The sequence below is a fragment of the Canis aureus genome, chromosome 24 (genome assembly GCF_053574225.1).
Source record: "Canis aureus isolate CA01 chromosome 24, VMU_Caureus_v.1.0, whole genome shotgun sequence".
Lineage (NCBI taxonomy): Eukaryota > Metazoa > Chordata > Mammalia > Carnivora > Canidae > Canis > Canis aureus.
This window is the reverse complement of record NC_135634.1, coordinates 30,657,794-30,684,054: the sequence shown is the minus strand read 5'-3', so window position 1 is coordinate 30,684,054 and position 26,261 is coordinate 30,657,794. Positions and strand designations below refer to the sequence as shown.

The window sequence follows — 26,261 nt, the reverse complement described above, 5'->3', positions numbered from 1 at the left end:
AAGGTAATCCAATTAAGGTCATACTGGATTAGGGTAAACCCTAAGTCTAATATGACTGGCATCCTTACAAGAAGAAGGGAATTTGGATGTAGAGACACAGACCCACAGGGAGAAAGCCATGTGAGGACAGAGACACAAATTATAAAGATGTATCTTAGAGGCCAAGAAGGACTAAGGTTGCTGACAACCATCAGAAGCTAGAAGAGATAAAGAAGTTTTCTCCCCTAGAGTGTCCAGAGGAAATACAGCTACTTACATCTTGATTTGGGACTTCTTGTCTCCAGAACCGTGAGAAATAAATCTCTTTTGTTCTAAGCCACTCAGTTTGAGGTACTTTGTTATGAGAGCCCTAGGAAATTAATACATGTGGACAGTCATTTTCTGACCAACCCAAGTTTAAATATGAGGGTCTAGGATATCAGTTTGTACAAGCTAACTCGTTGGAAAGGTAGTGAACAGTGACTCTTTCTGCCTTTGCTGCCACCACCTAAGGGCATGGGCTGCAGACCCAGCAAAACAAAGCTGACCCTTGAGCCCTCAGGCCGGTGCCCATTTTTCCAGAATACAGTCTGATGCACATAGATATCTGACCCCTTGAATAAAACTAGTGGGGGATTTTTTTTTCGTCCTTGTTATGGACTGAATTGTGTATCTCCTAATTCCCACTGTGACTGTATAGGGCTTTTGTGGAAATAATTGAAGTTAAATGAGGTCATAAAGGTGGTGTCCTAATCCAACAGGACTGTGACCTTATAGGAAAAGAGAAAGAGAGATACCAGGGATGCATGCGCAGAGAAAAGATCACGTGAGGATTTAGTAAGGAGGTAGTTGTCTGTAAGCCAGTGAGAGAGGCCTCGGGAAAGCAAACCTGCCACCATCCTGATCTCAGACTTCCAGCCTCCTGACTGTGAGAGAATAAGTTTCTGTTTTTTAGGCTGTCTGGTTTGTGAGATTTTGTTATAGTAACTCAAGAAAACTAATACGATCTTGTCCCCTCTTTCAGCAGCCTAATCTGGAGGGAAACCAGATGGCCCAAAGGTACCAGGACCAACGGCTATGAGGAAGCAGTAATAAGAGAGGGTGGGATGGTGGAGTGGGCTGCCAAAAGGAGGGATATAAAAGATCTAGGGAGAAGGTCCCATGGAGCCAGATAGTCAAAGCAACACAGAAGCTCCCACAAGGGTCAGGAAAGAGACCCTTCAAGTGGCCCCAAAGTCCAAAGTGAAGGGGTGTGGGTGACATGATGCAGGAGACCTTTCATCTTTCCACACAGTGGAGACCCAGGGGGCCACCGGGGCCTGAGCTCAAAAGAGCAACCCTGCACCCTCCTGGACTTGGCCAGCCACAGAACAGTATCTTCATCAACCAACCGTTGTGTCCCAGCCCTTACGCCGAGTTTGAATCTTGAGCATCCAACAACAGGAATTTAAAGAAAGGATAATATAGACATAAAGTGGACTTCAGTTTGGGTTTGAACGTGTTGAATCGAAGGTGCCCAGGAGTACTTCACAGAGAGCTCCTGAGAAGGCAGTTGCCTGTATGGAAAGAATTTAGGGACTCAAAGTCCTCAGAACACACTCGAGATGGCAGAAGCTGAAAGCAGGTACATGTTAGGGGTTATGGGTCACAGCCCTGAGCTGTGTTCCTAACAAGGAAGGAGGGGGGCATGAGTCAGGGGAGGGTGGGTAGTCAGAGAGAAACACTTTACCCTGATGGGAATGCAAACTGGTGCAGCTGCTATGGAAAATAACTTAGGGGGATCCCTGGGTGGCTCAGCGGTTTAGCACCTGCCTCTGGCCCGGGTCGTGGTCCTGGAGTCCTGGGATCAAGTCCCACTCAGGCTCCTGGCATGGAGCCTGCTTCTCCCTCTACCTGTGTCTCTGCCTCTCTCTCTCTCTATCATGAATAAATAAAATCTTAAAAAAAGATAAAAAAAGAAAGGAAAGGAAGGAAGGAAGGAAGGAAGGAAGGAAGGAAGGAAGGAAGGAAGAAAGAAAGAAAGAAAAGAAAGAAAGAAAGAAAGAAAGAAAGAAAGAAAGAAAGAAAGAAAGAAAGAAAAGAAAAGAAAGAAAGAAGACAACTTAGAGAGGTTCCTCAGAAAAATTTAAAAATAGAACTATCTTTTAGGTCAACAATCCCACCTCTGGGCAAACACCCAGAGGAAATAAAATCAAGAACTTGAAGAGATAGGTATTTGCAGCCCCATGCTCATTGGAGTATTATTGACAATAGCCAAGACATGGAAATAGCCTAACCCGTATCTGGATAAAGAAGATGTGGCACAGATATTCAGTGGAATATTGTACAATCATAAAAAAGGAGATCTTGCCATGTGCCACAACATGGATGAACCTGGAGGACATGATGCTGAGTGAATGAAGTCAGACACAGGAAGACATACTGTATGATCTCATTTATATGTGGAAGCTAAAAAACTCAAACTCATAAAAACAGAGCAGAGTGATGGTTCCCAAGGAGTAGGAGTTGGGGGCACGGGGAGATGTTGGCCAAAGGGTACAAAAGTGGGGTTATACAAGATAAATAAGTTCTGGAGAGCTAATATACGGCCTGGTGACAATAGTTAACACGACGTAGCGTATACTTGAAGTTTACTAAGGCAGTAGATCTGAAGCTTTCTCACCGCATGCACAAAAATCCTAATTAGGCAGGGTGATGGTTATGTTGATTAGCTTGTTTGTGGTGATCATTTCATAATGCATATGTAAGCAAGACATCACATGGTACGCCTGAAGTATATATACTTTTTATTGGTCAATTATACCTCAATAAAGCTGGGGGGAAAGAAAAAAGGAAGGAAGAAAGAAGAAAACCAGTTTAAAGAAAAACTTGGAGCATTTGACTTTATTTCTGTTACCCCAGAATAATGACTTTACCCCCAAGAAAGGTTAGAAGTTATTAGAAGAAATAATCTTTTAGCCCAACAGTGAGCTTCAAGAACCAGGGGAAGCTCCAGAAAGCCTATGTCTTGGGGTAGGTGACAACTGGGACCCCTGAGGAGGGTGCCCCGGAAGGCAGAGCCTCCCAGAGGATCAGGAATCTGGGGGCCTCTGAGGCCTCAGAGGCAAGTTCCCATCAGCCACTGAGGCTAGGGCAAAGCTGAGCAGGACACTTCCCCACCCCAGCCTTGGTCTCATTTACAAAGTTGAGGCCAGGACTAATCCTTCCCAGCTCTGGTTTCCTTTGTCATTCGGCCTCTCCCTTCCTGCGTGCCCCTGGGGCACTCGCCCAGCTTCTCCATCTGCAGCTGGAGTGTCCTCTTGTCAGGGACTCCAGGGAGCCTCTGCTGGCAGCCCTCCAAACCCAAGTTGGGGCAGCACATGCACAAAATCAGGAAAGACCTGCTGGCCCCACCTGAGGGTAGCTCCAGGACAGGCAAAACTATGCTAGGTGCCATGTTCTCAGGGTTATAGAAGGATTCCTGTGGCTTTTTAAAAGGGTGGCTTTATTAAAACACCAACATTAGAGGAAATTGAAAGAGAAGAATGTGTACCAATAAGCCTCTCACTCCAGCACAGTGGTTTCCATTCTTCCCAGTCTCCTCTCCCTCCTTCTGGATGCATGTCTGCTTGCACATTGCACTCGGAGGGCACACAGGCAATAGGGCAGTTTCTTTTCCCCTGAACATTTCATACACACTCTCCCATGCTGCTTATTAGCTAGCATTTGGAATGGCTATATAATATTCCTTCGTGTTGTTTTGTCATAACTTAACCCGCTAAGGTTGGACATTTGGGTTTTTCCCAGTTTTGAGTGATCCGGAATAATGTTGCAGAGAGTTTTATATACATGTCATTTTCCTTCATTGTAATCATTTCCTTAAGGCCAATGGAGTAGGATTTCTGAGCCAAAGGATATAAACTGCTTTTATAGATCCTGAAAGGATATTGACTTCCTTAAGGCAATCTCCTTGTTTATTCATGCTCAATGGCCCCAGCTAATGATCAGAGGACAAGTGTTAATGGGTAAATAAGAGATGCCTTTCCTCAGACTTCTCCCAGAAAGATGCAGTTTTTCCAAAACTCTGGCAGATAATATGCTGAAATGTTTCACAGAGGACAACTGGCCGGATCCCGTCATTGTTGACAATAGCAAGAAGGAGAAACAAAGCAGTGAGCAGAAGAAACCCCTCCCAGGGTGACTCAGGGTGGCTAGGGCTCTGATAAATCCCCTATTTCCCATCCTGGGAACCGGCACCATTCCCTAGGAGTCACTTTGGACACCTTCTTCACTGCCATCCCCATGTTCATGCAGGTGCTAGGTGCTAGGGTGTGGGGCTCCAGAGCCCCTCTTAGAGATAGGGATCTCTAGGGAAATGGGAACTGGCTCCAGCTGAGCTCAGACAGTGCTCTCGTTAGAGAGAAGCATGGTGAGAGACCATTGGGTGAGACCACCTATGCCCTCTGACCTGGAGCAGAGCCCGGGCCTGCCTGCCTATTTTCTGGGACTTCCCTGAGATGGGGAGGCTATGGGATGAGACTACAGGAAGGGGCTGTAGAACCCACCCCAGCTCCCTGTATCCCCTGGATTGCTCTAAAAAGGATCACAGGGAAGGTGGGGCTCTCACAAAGTTGCACAGAGTAGGACAGGAGCCCAGGGATTCCTGGTAGCCATCAGGCCACATGGCACTGCCAGCTGGAAGGGCAGTTGGGGCCAAGAAGGCAGGCTTCCCATCTCTGAGGGACTTCTCAGAAATGGAGGGCATGGTTTGAAGCTGGACATTATTCCAACAAGACCAAACACACCATCTACCTGGAGGCCATAGCAATGGGTTACCTCAAACAAGAGAGATACAGGGAGGGTCACCACCCACGACCACCCACCATGACCACCACCGTTGTCCCCCACAGACTTGAGACTGGCAAAACTCTCTGCTTTGTTATCCTTCCTCCTGGGCCTGTAAAATCATTCACCATTCATCTGAAATTTGAATTTATCAGGGCATCCTGTATTTTTATTTGGTAACTCTCCACAATTGGGAGGTAATCGGAGCAGTCCAGGTGAGAGATGATGGGGTCCATCAGGGTGTGCTGATGAGGTGAACATGGGAGGCAGGTGAGAGAAATCTAGAAGGATTCCCTTGTTTTTGGTTAAGACAACCAGATAGACCATGGTGTCATTTACAGAGATGGAGGAGAATTGGGGAGAAACAATTTGGGGAGGGCAAATCAAGAGTTCTGTTCACATGTTGAGTTTGAGATGTTTATTAAATCATCAGGTGGGAATGGTACAAGTAATAGTTGAATATATTAGTCTGGGATTCGGGGCAAAAGTTAGTGGTGAAGACAGAAATGAAATATGATGGAATTTAATGAAAGGCACCAGCAAGAGAGCTCAGTTAAAGAAGGAAAGAAAGCCAAGGACTGAACTCCTAGTTACTCCAAGATTTAGAGGTGAAGCAGGTGGGAGCAGAGTGGCATAGGAGACCAATGGATTGCTTCCCTGAATTAAATCCGAACTTCTCAGAATATGTCAGTACCTCTTTTTTTGAGATTTACAGAGAAACATTTATTGACTCCCTGGTGTAAGCCAGGCATTGTACAAGGCACTTTATGTGTTACCTTGGTCACAATACCAGTAAGTGATCATCGTTATTCCCATTTTAATGTTTTTTTTTTTTTTTAATGAGGATTAAATAATTTCCCCAGAGCACAACTCATAAGTGATCTAACTGATATTTGAATTCAGGTTTGCCTGATTCTAAAACACCTGACTTTTTTGAACTGTACCACATTTTATAGGGTTGCTTTGTTTTGATTTTTTTCATATCTGCTCTTCCGGTTGGTAAGATCTTTTTTTTTTTTGGTTGGTAAGATCTTTATGTTAGGGGCCTTTCTTTATTTCTCTTCATATTTCCCTGTACCTCAGTACCTCAGTGCCAGGCACATTGTTGGCACTCAACAAATGCTTGCTGTTTTGGATTTGATGCAAGAGGGCTCAATGCCTACCAATCCTCACAAAAATTCTATGAGTTTATAGCTTCTCTCCAATAGGGCGGGGAACAAAAGCTTGTTACTTGCTCAGCTTCAATCCCAGCCCAAACTCAAGGCCATCAGTTAGTGACAAAATTTACTTGATAGCTCTGGCACGTGCAAGCAGAAGCTAGAACTACAAGGCAGACCGAAAGGTAGGTTTGGAAAATACACAAGTTGAGCCATGAAGAAGGAAATGTGAGCTGCAGAAGGAATCAAAAAGACTAACTCAAGCCCATTCCCATCTATTTTTGCTTAAATATGAAAGCTCATTTTCTTAACAAAATCTGGGTGCTGCATTCACGGTGCCTCTAAAATTTCCTCCAATCTTGGCTCCTTGGACAGAAATCAAAGCCATTGACAAGTGTCTCTTGATGTTTTCTGTATAGCATGGGGAAAGGAGGGCTGGATTATGGTACAGTTGGAGGGAGTTATACTCGATTATAATCACCTAACAACCACTGTAGGAGGAATACTACATGCCATGGACTACTGTAGGTAGTTTCCATGGATGAACTCATTTCAGCCTCATCACGATACTTAGAAGTGGGGAGTGTTAGCCTTTCTGCTTTACAGATGAGGACTCTAAGGCTCAGGTAGCTTGAATAACTTGCCCAAGGGCACACATTAGGTAAGAAAGTCAAGATTTATAACCTGGCAGGCTGACTCCAGTGCCCAGAGGCTTTGCCACTGGGCCATAGATAATGCCTCCAGCAGGGTGAGAGGGTGAGAGGAGTGCTGACTTCACACAATCCTGTCATCTGTGGTCCAGGCTCCAATCCCCTGCTGGGGGACCATGAGCCAGCAGCATGCACAACTTCTCTGAGCCTGTTTCTTCAGTATTACATTATGAACTCCTTTCTGGATTCCTTCGATTGTTAGGAGATTTAGATGACATATCATTTGCAAAAATTCCTTGAAAGCCATAGAGCACAATCCACAGGCGAAAGATTAAAGGGCTACTTAGTGGTCAGTATAAGTCTAAAGGGGAGTCGGCAAACTTTTTCTGTAAAGGGCCAGGGAGTAACTATTTTTGGCTCATTAGGCCATTCGATCTCTGTTAAAACTACTCCACTTTGCCACTGCAGCGTGAAAGCAGCCATAGACAACACATAAATGAATGAGCACAGCTGTGTGCCCATAAACCTTCGTTGGCAAATATAGGCAATAGCCAGATTTAGGCCTTTGCCTACAGGAAGGATTCCAGGGAAATGTAGCTGCGATAGGTCCTCTGTCCTATCTAATTTTGTAACAGTTTGACTAAAGACCCAGAGAGCATAATGTCAAATTTGCAGGTGGCTGGCTTTCCTTCATGCCCACTTCTCTCACCTTAGGGTGAGATGCCACCTATAGGAGGCATCCATGTAAGGAAGAGAGATATGACAGGTCCTTCCCCCTGGGTCATGGAATCTTTTGTGGAGAAGTCAGGATGTCAAAATTCTCTCTTTCCCTCCCGCTCACCTAGAGCTAAGGAGAGTCTGGGGTGCCTTCTGCTGGGGAAGGTCTGATAGCTTGGGAAGGCTCACACAAGGTGGGATGCAGGGGGCAAGGGAGTGTCTCAGGTAGGGGGGGTCTAGGTTTCAGGAAAGAGGCTGGTGGGGGGGTCTTTGAAGTGATCCCACCTCACAGGACAATAAAGTGTGTACACAGGCTGGTGTGCCCTTGGTCATATCCTCCTGGGAACTGTACACGTGGCGGCAGGCTAGGGAATGGAGACTGCATTGGGATACTGGCTTAGATGTGACCGATGACACAAGCCTGAAAGGGAAAGCTAAATGACAGATGTCCAAATCCAGATTCAAACTGATCCAACGGGCTGCAATACTTGGCAGAAACCAGTGTGATGACATTTCATTGGGATTACTAGCAAGATCTGCATTTAAGTTGAGGCAACAACAAAATTAACAAAATCCAGTTGTACTGACTACAGGGGATTCAGGAGCCCCCACTAGGCAATATCTCCTTTGAAAGAAATCTGGGGTTGGCAAACGGACATGATAATTAATGGCTTCACAATATCCCATCATTTGGATGTGCTATCATGTATTACTATGAGTCACAATGAGCAAGGCTCGTGCAAGTGTGGGCTACGTCAGCATACGTGCAGTGTCCAGATCAAAGTTAGCCACAGCCCAGCACACCCTGCCCTGGCCAGACCACACCAACAGTGCTGTGTCTAATTTTGTTTTCCACGAAAACCTGGTGTTTGTTGTGTGGGGATGGCCATTACGTTGAGGCCAAACATTAACTAAGCATCTATTGTCTATAAAGCATCATTCCAGTGCCAAGAGCACAAAGACAAACACAACACAGTACCTTATCATGAAGGAGCTCTGTTTTGGACTATAAAGGGGTGCAGGCACATAAACTGATGATTTCAACATCACCTGGCAAGTGTGAAGGCAGGCACGTGCGTGCACACATAGGCACGCACACACGCAGACACAGGTCTCCTAATCAAGATCTAAAGGGCCTATTTGAAAGAATGAGGATTGCTTAGCCTATTTTCACCCTGCTGAAGAATGATCACAAGAATAAGGAGAAAGCCTTGTTATGAGCTGTTCCTACAAGAGGAGCTAGGAACAGCATGCATGAGATAGTCAAGGAGGATTGGGCAAGAGTTGCTGTCACTTGTGGCTGTTCTTCAGTAGAAGTGCAATATCTCATCTGTCTGGGAAATCAGGAGGGAGGTTCTTGCCTGGGAGGGAGGAAGTTTGTACAAGATGTCCTCTGAGACTCCATCCAAGGCTAAGCTCCCAAGTGTTGCGGGTGGGAACGGCACCATGGAGCTGGCTTGCTCTCCCCTAAGGAGATACAGTGCTAGAAACCCTATCCTGTTTTTTGGCACACTGAGCCCTGCTCTGTCACGGCAACTCCAGGATCCCTCAAACAAAGTCTCCAAGGCTTCCCCTGTGGGTTTATTAGAAACGTGTGGGCTATGGGTGCATACCCTCCCACCACAACAAGCACACCAAGTTCTTTGTTTATAAACAAAAACCACTGGGTGCTCAGTCTAAACAAGACTTAGCATCTAAACTACTTGGCATGTAGTTTTTACATGCCAACCACTGAGTTTTCATGTATACATTAATCCTTACAACAACCCTATGGGGTAGGTACCATTGTCATCCCATTTGACAGATGAGAAAACGGAGGATTTGAGAAGTTAAATTTTTTGCCCCAAGATTATAGAACAAGTCAGTGGCACAGCCCAGATGTGAACCCAGAAGTTTCCCCTCAAAGCCGATATCCTATAGCTATTCACTTAGAGTGTTTAAAAGACACATGGAGCCCATTGTTTTTCAGATTATGGTTCATAGCCCATTCGTGGATCATGACACCAATGTATGGATTGTGGATATATTTTTTTTAATGAGCTGTATAGAATAGGGTAGAAAACCATTGGCATCCATTACACATTTAGGATTAGTTCGGTTATGGGTGGATGTGGGAACTAGTTGTGATTTAAATACGTTTATTAATGTAGGCTGTGGTCAAAAAGTCTGGGAAATGCTGACCTGGTCCAACCTGCTCACTTTACAAATGAGTGTACTAAGATTCAGACAGTGATTTTTCCCAAGATTACAGAGTGTTAATGGGTGAGCTAGGACTAAACCCAAGTTTTTCTGACACTCAGTTTCCACTATCAAGCTTAACTGACCACAAAGAAAACCAGGAAAAAACAGGAGTAATAATACTCATAGCAGTGGTAGTACTCCTGCTATAATAACAATAGTCTACCTCTATCATGCTTGCTGTGTGCCAGGAGCCACTTTTCTAAGTGCTTTCAATGTATTAACTTATTTAAATCTCAAAACAATCTAATGAGGTAGGCATACTTATTTTCCCCATTTTCAGATGATGAAGCTCAAGTACAGAAAGATCAAGTAACTTGGTCAGTATCTCATAGCCGGTAATGGAGAAGACGGGATTCAAATCCACACAGGCTGGCTTCAAAGTCCATGGTGCTGGGATGCCTGGGTGGTTCAGTGGTTGAGCATCTGCCTTTGGCTCAGGGCATGATCCCGGGGTCCTGGGATTGAGTCCCACAGGGAGCCTGCTTCTCCCTCTGCCTATGTCTCTACCTCTCTCTGTGTCTCTCATGAATAAATATATAAAATCTTAAAAAAAAAAAAGTCCATCATGTTACCCAGTATAAGGTACTGCATGATGCTGCCTGTCTTACTATTCTCCCTAAATGCCATAATCCCAACAAGTATGTACTATGATGTATGTGTAATAATATAATTAATTACACACTCATTTCTTCCACCAGTCACATGTCCTTGAGCGGTGATTCTGTATTTACTGTGCCATTCAGATACTTAACTAAAACTGAAATAATCCTATTTCCCCTGACAAATAAGATCCCCTCCAAGGTTCCATGTCTCTGTCATTTATTCATTCACGCACACATTCATTCACTTATCATCTGCATATTTAAAAACATCATGTCCTTGTAGAACTGAAGAGAAAAGGCAGATTTTTTTTTTAAAGACAAAATTGTGTCTTCCTTGTTCCAAAAGGATTAAGGTGTTTACGTAAAATACAGTAAGATAACAGCAGATGAGAACAAGATAAAAGAAGAATGAGTAAGAGATGCTAAATGGACGTTGGGACAAGAGTAACAGAAAAATGTTTTCTGGAAAGTCTATACAGTAGCTGTGGGTGGACCACAGATCTGTCTCCAGGTTTTCATTTTAATTACCTTCAAATTCATACATCTTGAGTGGGATGACAACTCACTCTCAGTTTGCATTAATTGCCTCTTGAAAGCAACTGTAATTACTTTCAGATTCACAATCTCCTTTAGGTGAAACCAAACTAATTCCTCAAGGCAAGCATACCTCCTTCTGAGACTCAGACAGATAATTTCTGCAGGCATTGACGTTGGATAGTGGAATGAATAGACCCCTCAACAGCACCCCTACAATAAGCACAGGGTGGAATTTCATGGCACTATTTCCAACAGGTTGTCCCAGTAAAGTGCAAGAGCATCACACTCTTAATTCCGAGATGCATAATGAAATCAATAATCTGCCATATAAATGGATACGGGCTCTGAGCACACTGTTCTCTGATTGCAGAGTCAAAGACAGACCTGTTTGGAGTGAGGTCATCAGAAAAGGGGTTTATTTATTTATTTTTATTTATTTATTTATTTATTTATTTATTTATTTATTTATTTTACAAATTTATTTTTTATTGGTGTTCAATTTGCCAACATATAGAATAACACCCAGTGCTCATCCCATCAACTGCCCCCCTCAGTGCCTGTCACCCAGTCACCCCCAACCCCCCGTCCACCTCCCTTTCTACGACCCCTAGTTCGTTTCCCAGAGTTAGGAGTCTCTCATGTTCTGTCTCCCTTTCTGATATTTCCCACTCATTTTTTTTTCTCCTTTCCCCTTTATTCCCTTTCACTATGGGTGCTCGATTTAAATGACATTCAGATCACTTGGAGGTTAGCTCTTCCCATGCTGAGCCTCCCCAGCCACTCCAGCTCTCAGGAGTCAGACCCTCCTTTGCATAAGCAGACTCTCTGGCACAGAGCATTCCCTACATCATACTGTCCTAATGTGTATTGTGTGCTTATGATTTGAAACCCCTCCCAGAATAGGAATCACATCTCATGATTCTTTTTAGTCCCATGCTATGGATTGAATGTTTGCATCCTCCCAAATTCATATGTTGAAATCCTAACCCGCAATACGATGGGATCAGGAGCTGGGGCCTTTGGAAGGTGATCAGGTCATGAGGGTGGAGCCCTCATGAATGGGATCAGTGTCTTTATAAAAGAGACCCCAGAGGGCTCCCTCACTGCTTCCACCATGTGAGGACATAGAGACCAGACAGCTATCTGTGAGCCAGGAGGTGGGTCCTCACCAGACAACAAACCTGCCAGCACCTCAATCTTGGACTTCTCGGCCTCCAGAGTGATGAAAAATAAATGTTTGTTGTTTAAGCTGCCTGGATTGTGGCAGTTTGTTATAGCAGCCCCAGTGGACTAATTACTAGGGCTTGTTCTATTGTCCTGTACCCACTAAGCACTCGTGTACACGTCAAGCAGTTATTAAGGGGATGATGGCCACGTCTAACTGTTGCTGTTATGTTTTTTAAGGTTTTATTTATTCATTCATGAGAGACACAGAGAGAGAGAGACAGACATAGGTAGAGGGAAAAGCAGGATCCCTGTGGGGAGCCTGATGTGGAACTCAATCCCAGGCCCCCAAGGACCATGCCTGAACTGAAGGCAGATCCTTAACCACTGAGCCACCCAGTTGCCCCCTGACCATTGCTGTTAAAAAAAGAATTCAAGTAAGCTGTGAGAGAGGAGCCCATTTCACCAGGAACTCTCTCTGTTATAGTTCCCTAGTCTATGTTGCAGTAGAACTCCAGCTTCCCATGAAATCAGATGCCGAGATATTTGCACTTCCCCTGTCTGATATTACATTTTCACAGTGGGAATTCAAATTCCTTAGTTGTGGCATGACAGAAGGGAGGAAGAGGTCGTTCTTCATGACCACCCTTTGTCACCAAAGTGATGTCCCAGAATAGTCATGAATAACAGCGGACCTCCTCTAACACTTTGCCTCCATCATGTCTTCCCTAAAGTGCTGGACCGAGGACCTCACAACACCATGACCATCCAATCTCAACTCTCCTGTTCAGGAACTTAAGCCTGATGGTTGATACTGTCCAAAACTGAACATGGAACAGAACGAAAACATACTATGCGACCATTGGTCCAGGTAATGAGCAATGGGTTGAAGAGATAGAAAGTCAGAGGAATTTGGGGGTGGCAAGAAGGGACTAATGCAGCCTTCTTGGGAGACGTTGGAAGGCTGGGTGGATAGAACCTGGCAATACTGTGGAAATATCAGGAAAGTTCCCAAGAGGATGCTGGTCAGGAATGGATAGTTAGATGGTGGGTAGAAAGCCCAATTGAGATAATAGTTCGGGTGAAAATAATTTAAATCCGGATGGCTGGATCAGACCAGGTTATGCAGGATGATGCATAAATATGAGGTACAGTATTTGCTTTTTATTTCAAATACTTGGATAAAGAGATGAACTGAGAGAAGTGTCATGTGAGGTTTTGTAAGAGTAATATTTTTATGTAGTTGGATTATCATTTCGCAATGTTGAAACACAGTAGAAACAAGCATTTGTACCCTGGTCATTTTGTGTCAGTCAGCTACTCAGACACGGCACCTGGTTGCAGTGGGTGGTTTTGTCAAGGATGTATGAGCTTTGTGTCAACAAGGAGGTTTTGAAGTCTGAGAGTGGTTCCGACAGGACTCCTGCCTCAGTCTGCTTGGACTACTCTAACAAAACACCACAGGCTTGGTGACTTAAACAACAGACATGTATCTGTCATAGCTGTGGACACTGGAAAGTTCAAGATCAAGTTGCAGGCCAATTTGGTTGTTGGTAAGGGCTGTTCTCCTGGCTTGCAGGTCACTCCTTTTCTCTATGCCATCATATGGCAGGTATCTCTCTCCCTCTTCCTCTCTCTCTTTCTCTCCCACCCCCTTCCTCTCTCCCTCTCTCCCTCTCCTCTCCTGTCTCTTCTTATAAGGGCACTAATCTCATCAGTGAGAGCCCCACTCTCATGACCTAATAACCTCCCAAAGGCCCCACCTCCCAACACCATCATATTGAAGGATAGGGCTTCAACATATAAATTTGGGGGTGGGGCACGATTCAGTCCTTAGCACCTCTTGTGCAAGGCAACCTCAGCAGGGCAATGAAGAACATGTTCCATCTAAGATGAGGAAGCAGCCACAGCAGAACTCCTTACAGAAGGGCAGGCAAGTTCTGGTTTACACTGAATCATGGATCTCCCCATTGTCTTGGTATTTTCATAAAAGGAGCATCACCGGAGATCTTCAATCAGGGTAATATGAAGAAATATCCTACCTAAGGTCAGGCAGGAGCTCCTTGAAGAACCCCAGACTTGTCCACCACATTCCTAAGTCCCCTCCTGAGGGGAGAGGCAGCAAGTGACTATATTTTTCATTGGCCTCCCTCACCTAACCCTTCCTAGGGGCCAGCATGATTTTCCAGGCAAGAACCTGGGGAGGAGCCAGTGGCCATGCCACAGATCCAAGAGATAAACTACAATGCTCTGTTTCATCAGATTAATTCAAATCCACCCCAAACTGTCACATCACACAGGCAAGCTGGTACTCACTCAGAAGCTTCAGGCACAAAGGTGATCATATTGATCAACATCCTCCCCAGGTCTCCACACACAACAACGAGGAAGCACGGCAACATTTTGGTTAGATTGGAAAACCACATTCCATCCACCCTTCTGAAACTTCCAGGATGTCATCATAAATCCCATTCAAACTCCAAGTTGACTTAGCCAGGAGAAAAGTCTTTCTGCACCATGCCAGGCAACAGTACTTGTTAGGAATTCTCCTCTGTTTTGAATGGGAATCTATCTCCTCACAAAATCCACCCATTTGTCTACTTCTGAGGCCACACAGAATATGTCTGCTCTTTTCCACATGGCAACCCTCCAGGCACCAGAAGAGAACCTTCCTTCCCTGGCAGGTCTTCTCTCCCTAAGAGATGATGGTCTTCCAGACCCTCCAGGCTCCAGAGACCTGCCCGAGGGTCTCCATCATCTGACTCTCCTAGACCTTCTTCTGTCACCTAAAAGTTCCTATTCAGCAGAGAAGTTGTAATACCATAGCCTAGCTTTCCTGCTGGGCTGAAACGGTTTCCAAAAATTCTGGAAATTTGTTATGGTTGTGGCTGCCAAGCCCACAAAACCCAGATCCCAATCTCCCACTGAGCAGCCCAAGAACATGTTCAAATCATCCTCTGGCTGGACATTATCCCTGGGTCCTTGAGATGAATCATGAGTTTCTCTCATTGTTGCTGTTGGCCGCCCCTCTACCCCTAGGTCAATGTCTGTCCCTGCCCCTCTACCCCCAGGTGTCTGTCCCACCACCCCTAATGATGCCTTTTGCCCTGAGCATAGAACCCTGAAGGTGAAGGCAGCATTTAACATCCCATCACAGGGCCCAGCTGACTATGCTCACTCGACAGAAAGTGAGAATAGACCAGTGATGTCCTGGGCATCTGCCTCACAATTTCCAGCAAAGGGTCATCTGCAAGTGCTTAACCTCCGGATCCCTGTCCTAGAGTTAACTCAAGGACCCCACCCTCAACACTCTAAGTCATCCCAGCCTGGCCAGCTGCCTTGCTCTGACCAACCTCCCTCCATGCAACACCCATACTTCCACTGTGTGTGCTCCTCTAGATTACCACAGCACTTGTGTCAACATAGAGTCTCCGTCATCATCCCCATCACATTCTGCTTAAAGACGATTCTATCTCCATGCCTCTGCTTCATCCCCCAACTGGAAACTCCTAGAAAGAAAGCCATGGGTCTTACTTAGCTGTATCTCCAGTCCTAGCATGGAATCTGACACAAAGCAGGTGATCATGTAGGACAAGGGAGGTTGAAATAAACTGATCCCTTGGCTTTACTTTGTCAGCACTCACATATCTCCACTGAGAAAGGTGGGAATTGTGCACCTCTTCCTCAGGGTGGGAGTCACGAGAGACCATCATAACCTCTCTCCCTATCTGCTTCCCCATCTATATCACAGTGGAGTAATCTGTGAGTGGTGAGCTGGGCTTGGGGTAAAGCATGGGGATCCTCCATTTGATCCCTTTCTAAGCCATGAGATCTGCTTCCTCCTGGCTAGAGAATGTGCTCCCAACTCCAGCATATGACTGGCCCATCTTACAGATGGAAATTGGGACAAGGAACCCTGCCGGACTGGGGCAAACCCATCCCACACCCAATAATTGCAAAAGGGCAGCAGGTTTATTATGAGTCTGATTAGCCTCAGCAGCAAAATGTCTCATGACTATTTTCATCATCACCAGGAAAAGGAGCTTAGCCTACTCTGTGTAAAACTCTGCACAGAGCTCCAGGGAGGGCCAGTGAGATGCACAAGTCACACAATGATGTGGGGAGAGTCAGAAGTCACTCAGAACAGCTCGGTCTCTGCTCCTGGACTCAGAGATTTCCCAAGATCACATAGCCTCTGCCAACTCCGCATCCCACATGAAATGGGCAAAGCTGCCAAGAGTCTTGCCGGTCTAAAAGACCAGCCGACTTTCTCCTTCTTGGTTTCCATGGTGACCAAGGTGGTGTTTGGGCTTATGACTGTGGAAATGAAGAGCAGAGGCTCCAGCTCTCCAGTTCCCACCTGCCCCTGCTTCCTCGCACACTTCCTGCTTCATGCTTAGAGGCCAGAATAGGGAAGGGTGCCCTTACCTGCTAAGATGAAGATGCCCACAAGAATCAGGAAGACCAGCAGGTAGAGCCCCAGGACAGCATGCTTCAGGGCTGACAGGGAGCCCAGCTGAGTGCAGCAGCCTCCTGCTCGCCGTTTGTGGCCTGGACCTAAACAATAAGGGTAAGAAGAGGAGGGAAAATCAAGCACGTGAAAACCCCACAAACATTTTTTTTTCTTTTTGGTCTCATTGCTCCCCATGTAGGCAGATGTTCAAATGCAGCCTCTCACACCTTCTGCACATCTGCATTGCAGCTGTAATGATGGGGAACTTTCCAGAACATGACAAGCTTTTGAGTTTCTGGCTCTCCTCCCATCCCCTGCATTCATAAACAAGCCAGATAGCCATGTCCACAGCTCACATGCCCAACAAACCCACCCTCCTGGAGCCAGCCCAAGCAGCAGAGAAAGCTCAAATAGGCTGGAATAGGTGTCCTTTACAAAGCATCATTGTCCCATGTGACCCAGAAAATATGGAGAAAATTTAAAACAGAGGTTGCAAATTTTAACTTCTACAGTGGCCCGGGAGGGATGGAAATGAGCAAAGTGGGCCACGTGGGCCTGGGGAACCTAACCGCGCACTCACAGTCTGGAAAAGGTTGCGGATGTAGGAGTAAGGGTCAGGTGTTGCCAGACACAGAATTTTCAAGACGAGCCAGACGTGATTTTGAGAAATTGCCCTATTTTTAAAGTGTTGACAACAACAACTAATAATAATAACAGACAAAAAAGCTTACAAAACACTGGGGAGTGTAAACAAAACACACTTCCATGCCAGATCTGACCACCAGTTTGCAACCACAGGTTTAGATTTGCAGGAAGACATAGTAACTTCACTCTGTGAAACTACACAAGGCTCTCCAGCTTCTGGCCAATACAGGAGAGCAAAATACTCATGCTCTACTGGACCTCATGGATCTTTTGGTCCAACCCCTTCAGATTACAGATGCAGGTGTCAAATGTTAGTGGCAAACCCTAGGTGAGGACACAGGTGCCCTGACTCCTGCTCATCTTTTAGCTAGACTCCTCCTTCAAGGCAGTCTTCCCAGATAGCCTGTGCAGAGGCTGGAAAGCCACTAACCTCCATCTGCTTTGTCAATTGACAGTAGAAAGGAAGAGATGCTATGCTCTCTTGCCCTGACTCCCAGCAGGGCAGGAAGGAATCCAAAAGGGCTTTTTTTTTTTTTCCCAAAACATACATGCCCCTATTATGCTTATCCCCTTTCTCCTGTGAGGGACAATGTTGCTAACTTACTACAGTGTGCTATACATGGAGGAAGGTGTGGGAGCAGAAAAAGGTTGAAATAATTGATACTCCAAAATGTTTCTAAAGATGGTACGATATTTGTAATTCCTTGGCTACTTTGGGTTTGCAAGGCAGTTGCTTCAAGGGATACTCATTACATCTCAGGTACCATGATCACCTCTGGGCCTTGGGGAGGTTTGGTTACTGGGAGGGAGAGGATGAGTGACCACACTGGTGTGCTGGCCCCCAAGAGGGAGGAGGAAAAATGAAGAACATTTTCCCACTCATTTACTCCATTTCACTGAAAATACTGCTGTTCAAACAGCCAAGTAGAATGATTACATAATATTTTCACAAAATTTTGGGTACAATTTGGAGTAAGTTTAAAAAAAAACACAAATTTAATCACCATTCTCATCAACCCTTAACTGCTAGCAAATTTTGAAAAGTTAATCTGCTTTTCCACTAAGACTTGAGCAGAATACATCTTTTTGAGTTCCCCTAAGTATTCTTTTCAAGGATTTTCTATCCCTTTTACACAATAGACTCTATGAGCTGTTTTGCTCCAGAAACTAAAGGCTGTTGTCACATTAAAAACATTTTTTTTTAATTTTTAAAAAGATTTTCTTTATTCATTCATGAGAGACACAGAGAGAGAGGCAGAGACATACGCAGAAGGAGAAGCAGGCTCTGATGTGGAACTCGATCCCAGGACCCCGGGATCACGAAATGAGCCGAAGGCAGATGCTCAAATGGTAAGTCATCCAGGCATCCCTCCTTGACACATTTCATCTTTTTTTGTTGTTGTTCTCATGAGAGCCACGGGCTCTCTGGGTGCAAATGACTAGAGACAGGGCTGTTTCCCTAGAAAGACAGAATGGTAGGCATGGCATTGGATACTACACAAATATGAGTTTGGGTGTCATGACGGTTGTTCCTGCTCTACACCCTGCTTTTTCTTTAGATGATGACAATACTGCTGCTGCTGACAGTGGCCACCCAACTGCGAAGGGTCAGAAGATGCCCATGCTGAAATGCTATTATCCTTATGTTTATCCCAAAGCAGTCTTGGGCTTTTCTTTCATTGCCTTTGTTTGATCCTCTTCTTATTGAAATATGGATGGATTTCAGCCATATTCTGTTAACTGTTTCAATTTTAGTGGAATCTTGCAGATCTGGTTCGTTATAACAAGAAATCATTCTCTCAAAAAGAAAAGAGTTGACATATATATATATTTTTTTGCATGTAACTTTTTTTTTTTAAGATTTTAATTTATTTATTCATGAGAGACACAGAAAGAGGCAGAGACACAGGCAGAGGGAGAAGCGGCTCCATGTGGGGAGCCCGATGTGGGACTCCATTCCGGACCCTGAGATCACACCCTGAGCCAAACGCAGATGCTCAACCGCTGAGCCACCCAGGCATCCCCTTGCATGTAACTTTTTCACTGAGATCTAACAAGTCATTATAACTTGCCTGAACTTGAGGCAGTCAGTTCAGTCAGATGAATGTTAACATAGTTAAGGACTAAGTGCAGCAACATACATTTGCAGCTTGACTAGCAAGGTTATGTCACAATTTATCAAGTGCCAGATGAGTGCTAATTGTCCTTCAGCTTGAAATTTTTCATGTGGGGAGGAAAGCAAAAAAGGAAGAACTTCTTCCTTTCTCTAGGAATGAAAACATTTCCCTAAACTAATCAACCACAAGGGCAAGGACTGCTTTTTCTTCAATTCCACCAATTAGAACACCATCCCTTTCTTGTCAAGTGTGTGCTGACCTTTAATTACGGCCGAATAGGAGGAGGAAAATCATATAGCTAACAATACTGCCAACTGGGTCCTGCCTTCATTGTGAGCACGTGCATTGCTAACTCACTGTAAAAATGGGGCAAACTGCAATGATATAGCCATATACCCTACTTTTTTCAATTGAGAAAGAATGGCTCCCTTCCCCTCTATCTGAGGCTTCTGTTTAACAGCCAGTACCCCACTGAGACAGGTCCCTTCATCAATTAATACACAACACAAGCCTTCTTCTTAGCTTAGTTTTTTTTTTCTTTTAACAAGACTCAGCTATGTACATTAGACAAAATCTATCTTAAGTAGAACATATAAGAATTTCAAACAGAGGTTTTCCATAAATGCAATAGACAAGCAGAACATGAATGAATCTGGCAAGGTAGCTAGAGAATGTGATTGCGAGGGAAAAAAGACAATTTAGGGGAAAGACAAGTTACTAAGTCTGCCCAAAACACATTTACTGACTTTTTAATTTAATGTGGCAGCAGCATGTTAGCTGGGTAAACCATTCAAATTATTTAGGCTTAGTGGAAGATTAAAAACACTCCACAAGGATACAGTCAGTAAAACCAAGGCAAAAAGTATGATCACTTATTTGTTAAAAAAAAAAAAAAAGTAAACAAAATGAGCTATCAAGCCATGAGAAAACACGGAGGAAGCTTACATGCATATTATAAGTGAAAGAAGCCAACCTGAAAAGGCTACACGCTTTATGATTCTATATGACATTCTGGAAAAGGCAGGGGTTACGGGGAAGGAGGGATGAATAGAAGGAGCACACTGGATTTTTAGGGTGGTGAAATTATTCTATATTATACAATAATGATGGATACAGATCATTGTATGTTTGTCCAAACCCATTGACTACACAACACCAAGAGTGAATCCTTTTTTTTTTTTTTTTTTACCAAGAGTGAATCCTAATGTAGACTCTGGACTTTGGATGATAGTGATGTGTCGATGTAAGTTCATTAATTCTAACAAATGTATGACACCAGTGGGGGATGATACTGAGGGAGGCTGCGCATGTAGGGAGACAGGGAGTATACAGGAATGCTCTGTACTTCCTCCTTAATTTTGTTGTACGCCTAAAACCCCTCTTAAAGATGGTCTATTTTTTTTTTAATTAGAAGTTTTGACTTACGGATTATTGGGGTAAAAACTTTCACCGGCATTTATCAAACACCCACTATCAATTGCCCTACTGTGGTAGCCAGCCTTCAAGATGGCCCCCAACGATCTCTGTCCCCTTATTTAATTTTTTGCACTGCACCAGGATTTGGTTGGTGTGACCCATAGAAGTGATAGTGTGTCACTTCTGAGATTAGACAAAAGACACAGCAGCTTCTCCTTACTCACTTTCACTCTCTCAGAACATCAGTTTGGGGGTAAGCCAGCACTATGTCATAAACACCCTGTGAAGAGGCTAATTGATAAGGAACTGAGGCCTTCAGCCCACAGCCACATGAGTGAACCTGGAAGCAGATCCACTGGCCAAATCAAGCTTTCAAGAAACCACACTCTGGCCAAGATCTTGACAGCAGTCTCACGAGAGATCATGGGCCAGAACCAATCTAAGCTGCTCCCAGATTCCTGCCAGATTATATTATACATAAACATATGTGTATGTAAACATATAATTCTGATCTGAAAAAGTAGACAAAATCTTGGCTTTCCTTGCATACCCATGGCTTCCTCAGAAACTGGGAAGATTGTAAATCTTTGCTGCTTTAAGCTGCTATGTTTTGGGTTAACTTGTTATGCTGCAATAGATAGCCGATACACTTAGGACAGACACTGTAGCGGGCAAAGACAACAAGCTGCGTGAGAGACAGCCAGTGCCAGCCTGTTCACCTCCCACCTTCCCAGATCCTGCCCAATGCCTGGCATGTAGTAGGCATTCAAAAATATTTATTGAATGAGAAATTAAAATGTGGCCACAGCCCTTCAGATGTGAGCATCTGAAGGGAAGAAGACAAGTACACGGGGATCTGTTACGCAGGTGTGAACGAAACAGGTACGTAATAGAGACATGGCACAAGTAAAGTGCTTCGTAGCAGAGATGGTGGTTCATTCTGTGTCAGGAAGTGGTCCCAGAGTCTGAATGAAGAAGGCAGCAGCCACTCAGCAGCGCTTATTAGGAGGACAGGCCTCTGTAGAGGAGCTAAAATCCATTCTTTCTCGTCAGTGTCGTCATCATCTGAGTAACAGCTATTATAAATCTGAAAACTGTGACTCTAAGCAGAAAAATGTCTTCCTCCATGTGAGAACAGTTATGAGGAAAGCACCAGGCAAAGCTGTTAGTTATTAAACATAGCTGTTGTTTGCAGACATGGTCGCACACAAGACCAGATCGAGGGAGAAAATGGCGCACACACAAAACAAACAAACAGAAAGCTCTTCCAAGATCTAGAAGAATCGAGGGAAAGGTTTTTCCATCTTGCAGTGGCCTCCAGAAGTGAGGGTGGCTTCTCAGGAGATCGGAAAGCCAGGGGAAGGAGGCTTGGGGAGGGCAAGGCCAGTGGCTCCAAGGACACAAATAGAAACCAAAAAAACAAATGCAAAGTGACTCGCAGAACGCTCCCCCCTCCCCAGTGCCAGGCTGGAAGATGTTTCTCTCAGCATGGGGCCTATGGCTTCCTGGTCAGCTGGAAGCCAATAGATGGTTTCCCCACCTCCAGACATTCTGTCTGCATGAAACCTGAACAATTTTGCCACAGCCCAGGATTTCTGGGCTATTCTTTAATTTGTCACTCTTTTTTTTTTTTTTTTTTGACTTTAACTTATTTGAGAGGGAAGCTTTATATCACTGCAAGTGGAAAATGAGTATCTTCCTATTACACATTGAGATAAATCCTTAGCTATTAAAATAACAAATTTATACCTGTCTATCATTTAAAGTCCTCTTGAGTATGACTACAGTTTATATAGCCACTCTGAGGAACACTGACTTCGGTAAAAGTAATTAAATTAAAATACAACAAAATTGCAAGATGAATTTGATTTCATATATCGAGAAGCAAAGCTAGACTTTTTAGAGGTTCAAGATTAAGAATATTCTAGGGGTGCCTGGGCGGCTCAGTCAATGAAGCACCTGCCTTTGGCTCAGGTCATGATGTCAGGGTCCTGGGATTGCACCCCACGTCAGGCTCTTCACTCAATGAGGAGTCTGCTTGAGGATTCCCTCTCTCGCTCTGCCCCTCCCCTGCCCCCGTTTATGCTATTTTTCTCTCTCTCTCTCTCTCAAATAAGTAAATATATCTTTAAAAGAAAGAGAATATTCCAGAAGGTAGAACATTAGGGATTAGGTATCACTGAAAGAAAGATGCCAGAACCTTGCACACATCTCTAGCACTAACCTTATTATTCACAATTGTCTCTTTACACTTCTGTCTGCCAACTTGTCTAAAAAGTCCCCTGGGGACCAACGTGTGTCTCGTTGACTGCTCTCTACCCATCCACCCGCACACAGCAGAACCACAATACGGTTCTCTGCAGGAATGAAGACATGTGTAAGGCATTTATTTTTGCTGCAAAGCTCCTCTCTCATATTGGTCTTATGTGAATAGTTGATACATTTCTGTTGGCTGTGAACACATATTTTTGAGCAAAATTTTGCTCTTAAAATTAAATTAAATTAAATTAATTAAATTAAATTAAATTAAATCTTGGCTTGCCTTGCTCACCCATGACTTCAGATTGCCACATGGTACCCATACAGGTAAACTGTGAGAGCAATTCACTAGAACTCAAGAGACACTACTTTTGGCTGAGCAGTATAGTCATGCATGGAACTTCTTAGCCATCCTGAGGCCTGAGCTCCACCCCTGGACATACTGATTCTGATTCAAGATGAAATCCCACATCTATGGCACAGAGATACACAGTTCTGGAGTAAGACATTTGTCATACCAAAAGAGAATGTGAAGACACTTTCTTGGAAAATCAACGAAAAGCCTTACTATTATAAGAGCTTAGTTTATTTTTTTTAATTTTGATTTCTTTTTAATAAGACACATTCAAATGGGGTTCTCTTAAACAATTTTATTATTCCCAGGTTAAAATTGTGAAGGGTTCCTTTTATCATGGAAACAAGAGTTCCCCCCACCTGCCAAGAGTTTTTGCTAAAGTACTGTCTGCTGGGGGTAGAGAGGTACATGGGAGCAAGGGTTAAAGAACAGAAAAGCAAAATCTATCTGTAAGCCATTCAATCCGAGATAACTGGGCTGAGGATGCCTCAGGAGATGGTCCCTGGTGTCAGGGCCACTCTATGGTGGCAGCCTGGGCAACTCTGAGTCCCTGTTTCCCCACACTGCCACCAGGCAGGAGGAAAGCTGGAGTTTGGGTCTCTGCAGAGGTAGGTTTAAAGCCTGCCTCTGTCTCATGTTAACTGTGAGACACAGGAAAACATTCTGAGCTATCCTGTCATCCGTCTAGCCTCTCCTTGAAAAAGTAAGTTTCCAAATTCTTAATCATATGTTTAGAGCACTTGGGGAGTTATCTGTTTGAATTTATTTTCCTCCCATTAAAAAAAATACAAATTGATAAAAATGAGTATTTACTTCTTCCCAAAGAACCGGAATCTAAACAACATAGAAACCAGGATGCAAATAATCCAATTGTCACCTACTTCAGTTATACCAACAACAAGCACTCAGTCATTTTCCTTTTGTTCTTTGGTCCCACAGTTTCAGAAACAGCAGGTGGAAATAAGGGCTCATTGCTGGGAGGGACCTCAGGGCTCATCTCATCCAAGGATCTCTTTAAAACCACCCAAGGTTGACATCATCATCCTCACTCTGGTTACTCACCACTCACATTGTTCATTGTAACAGGCAGCCCCAAATAACCTCTTTTTTTTTTGAAGCTGCTTGTCCCTTTATGGCTTTAATGGGCAGCACTGTTTACTTCCCCTAAGTAAAGGGAAGAGGAAGGTGTGAGGCAGGGAAACTGCAGAGAAAGTCATGTGCTTGTACTTTCATCTGACCCAGGTCTGGGAAGGTCCTGAACCACCAGCTGCAGTACAGTGAACGCTGGTCACCTGTGCCCTGTGGCACCACAGACCCAAGTCCTGGAGGCAGATGACCCCATGGGGGTGGCAGGCAGAGGCAGCCACTGTCTTCTGTGTGATTAGATGAGTCTGAGACTTTCACAACCATTTCTAGGAAAGGAGCCGGGTGAAGGCAGGATGGCCAGAGGCAATCTGGTTTAGCTGTTGTGAAGATCTAGGACAGTTTCTTCTGGTACTTCTAGAGATATCTTGTAATTTTTTAATGTCCCTGCAATATCTGTTACTCTTCTCAGCCCCTATCTATTTCCCAAATTACTCGGCATAAAAGTTCTTGAAAACAGTCAAAGGCTGTGTGCTTATTTTCAGCAGGAGGAAAGTGGGAGGAGGAAGGGACTCTGGCCGATGTGCATATTATTTTGCAGCTGGGCTGAGGAATGGAAAGAGAAAGCCAGGTGGGAGGAGAGATGAGGGCAGTCAAGGTGAGCTGGAGGGTCACAGGGACCCAAGAGCAAGAGAGGGGCCATGGAATCCCAAGGAAGAAGAAGTGAGTCTTGGGTGGGTAGAAGATGCCTATACTCTTGCCCAACATGGCAGGGCATGGATTGAAGAAATGCTGTCAGTGCAGACACTCAAACAGCAGGCTCAGGCTTCTGCCTAAATTCAGGCCCAAAATGCTCCTCCTAGAGTGGCCCTGGGTCCCTCTCAAAGAGATTCCCAATCCTTCTCCTGACCCCTTCTTGCAGGATATAAGCCACCTGATGATATGTTTGCAATGTAGAAGCCAGAGCTTAGCTCTGTTCAGTTTTAAATCACTACTCTTCTCAGGCCACTAGGGGAACCTCTCTCCATTGCCTGGTCGCCTTGTTCTGGTGAATTGATCTAGCCTCAGCACAGGAATGGATAAATTTAACACCCCTTGTCTCTTCTCCCCAACTCCCCCGGTTGAGTTGGGAGGGCCAAATGGGTGTCTGGGTTTAAAGAGGAAAGATCCCAACCAGTATGGAACTGAGCTGGAAGTGTCCTAAAGCCTATATAGGCTTGAAACCTCCAGCTGTTTGGCCTCTGCTGGAAAGCAGAGTTGGCTGAGCCACAGAAGGGGGTTCAGTGGATCTGAGTGAAGACGATGGACCTCAGATCCACGGAATCTTTGTCACCTGGTAAGGCCTGGAACCAATCAATAATAGTTATCATGCGTAGAGCTTTGTTGGGAACCTGTGGCCAATTATGGTATAGGTAATAATGAGAAAAGAATTGCACCCACAAATCAATTAACAAAAATACAGATTGTTGATGGTCAGCTCCCAGAGGGCAGGGTCTGTGATTCATGCCTGTATCCCACAGGTCCTGGCCTATATAGCAGGTGTTCAATGAACATTTATTGGCTGTTTGTTAAATGAGACTAATAAACTAAATGCAAATCTCCTGGATACCCCAAATCATTATTTAGGCTTTTGTAATAACCGTGTTTTGTAGTTTCTATATTTGATGTTTCAACATCTTGGGGCTTTGCTGATTCTGGAGACTGGCCCTCCCAGGGACAGCCCCAATTAAAAAACTCACCTGCAAGCAAGCCTTTCATGTGCAGACCACCCAATCAGTAGCCCATACTACCATTACCTCCTTTATCACTTCCTCCCTCCAGGCCTCTATCCACCTGCCCTATCATCCTAGGGCCGGGTACCGGACAACTAGGGACAGTCTATGGCCATCAAGCTATTGGATCATTTAAACTATTATATCCCATGCTTGCTCATGCTGCCTCACCCACATAACCTCCTCCCGTGGCATGGGCAGTGTGAATGACAAACTATCTTTTTTTTTAAGAGTTATTTCTTTTGGGATGCCTGAGTGGCTCAGCAGTTGAGCGTCTGCCTTTGGCTCAT

At 44.6% G+C, this 26,261-nt stretch overlaps 1 protein-coding gene and 1 long non-coding RNA gene across 5 annotated transcripts in view; one reads left to right on the top strand and one right to left on the bottom strand.

The window, feature by feature from the left end:
• SCARA5 (scavenger receptor class A member 5) overlaps nt 1-26,261 on the bottom strand; it is a 123,565-nt gene that overhangs the window by 77,624 nt on the left and 19,680 nt on the right. For all 3 annotated transcript variants that reach the window (XM_077868731.1, XM_077868729.1, XM_077868730.1), the window contains exon 3: nt 16,300-16,428. In XM_077868731.1, the coding sequence (XP_077724857.1) occupies nt 16,300-16,428 (129 nt within the window). The remainder of the gene's footprint in view (nt 1-16,299; nt 16,429-26,261) is intronic.
• LOC144296504 (uncharacterized) lies at nt 768-12,737 on the top strand. Of its 2 annotated transcripts, none has more exons than XR_013363604.1 (3): nt 768-907; nt 1,004-1,603; nt 12,606-12,737. It is a non-coding gene; the product is annotated as an uncharacterized LOC144296504 (long non-coding RNA). The 2 variants fall into 2 exon arrangements; XR_013363603.1 differs by lacking the exon at nt 12,606-12,737 and adding an exon at nt 9,849-10,086.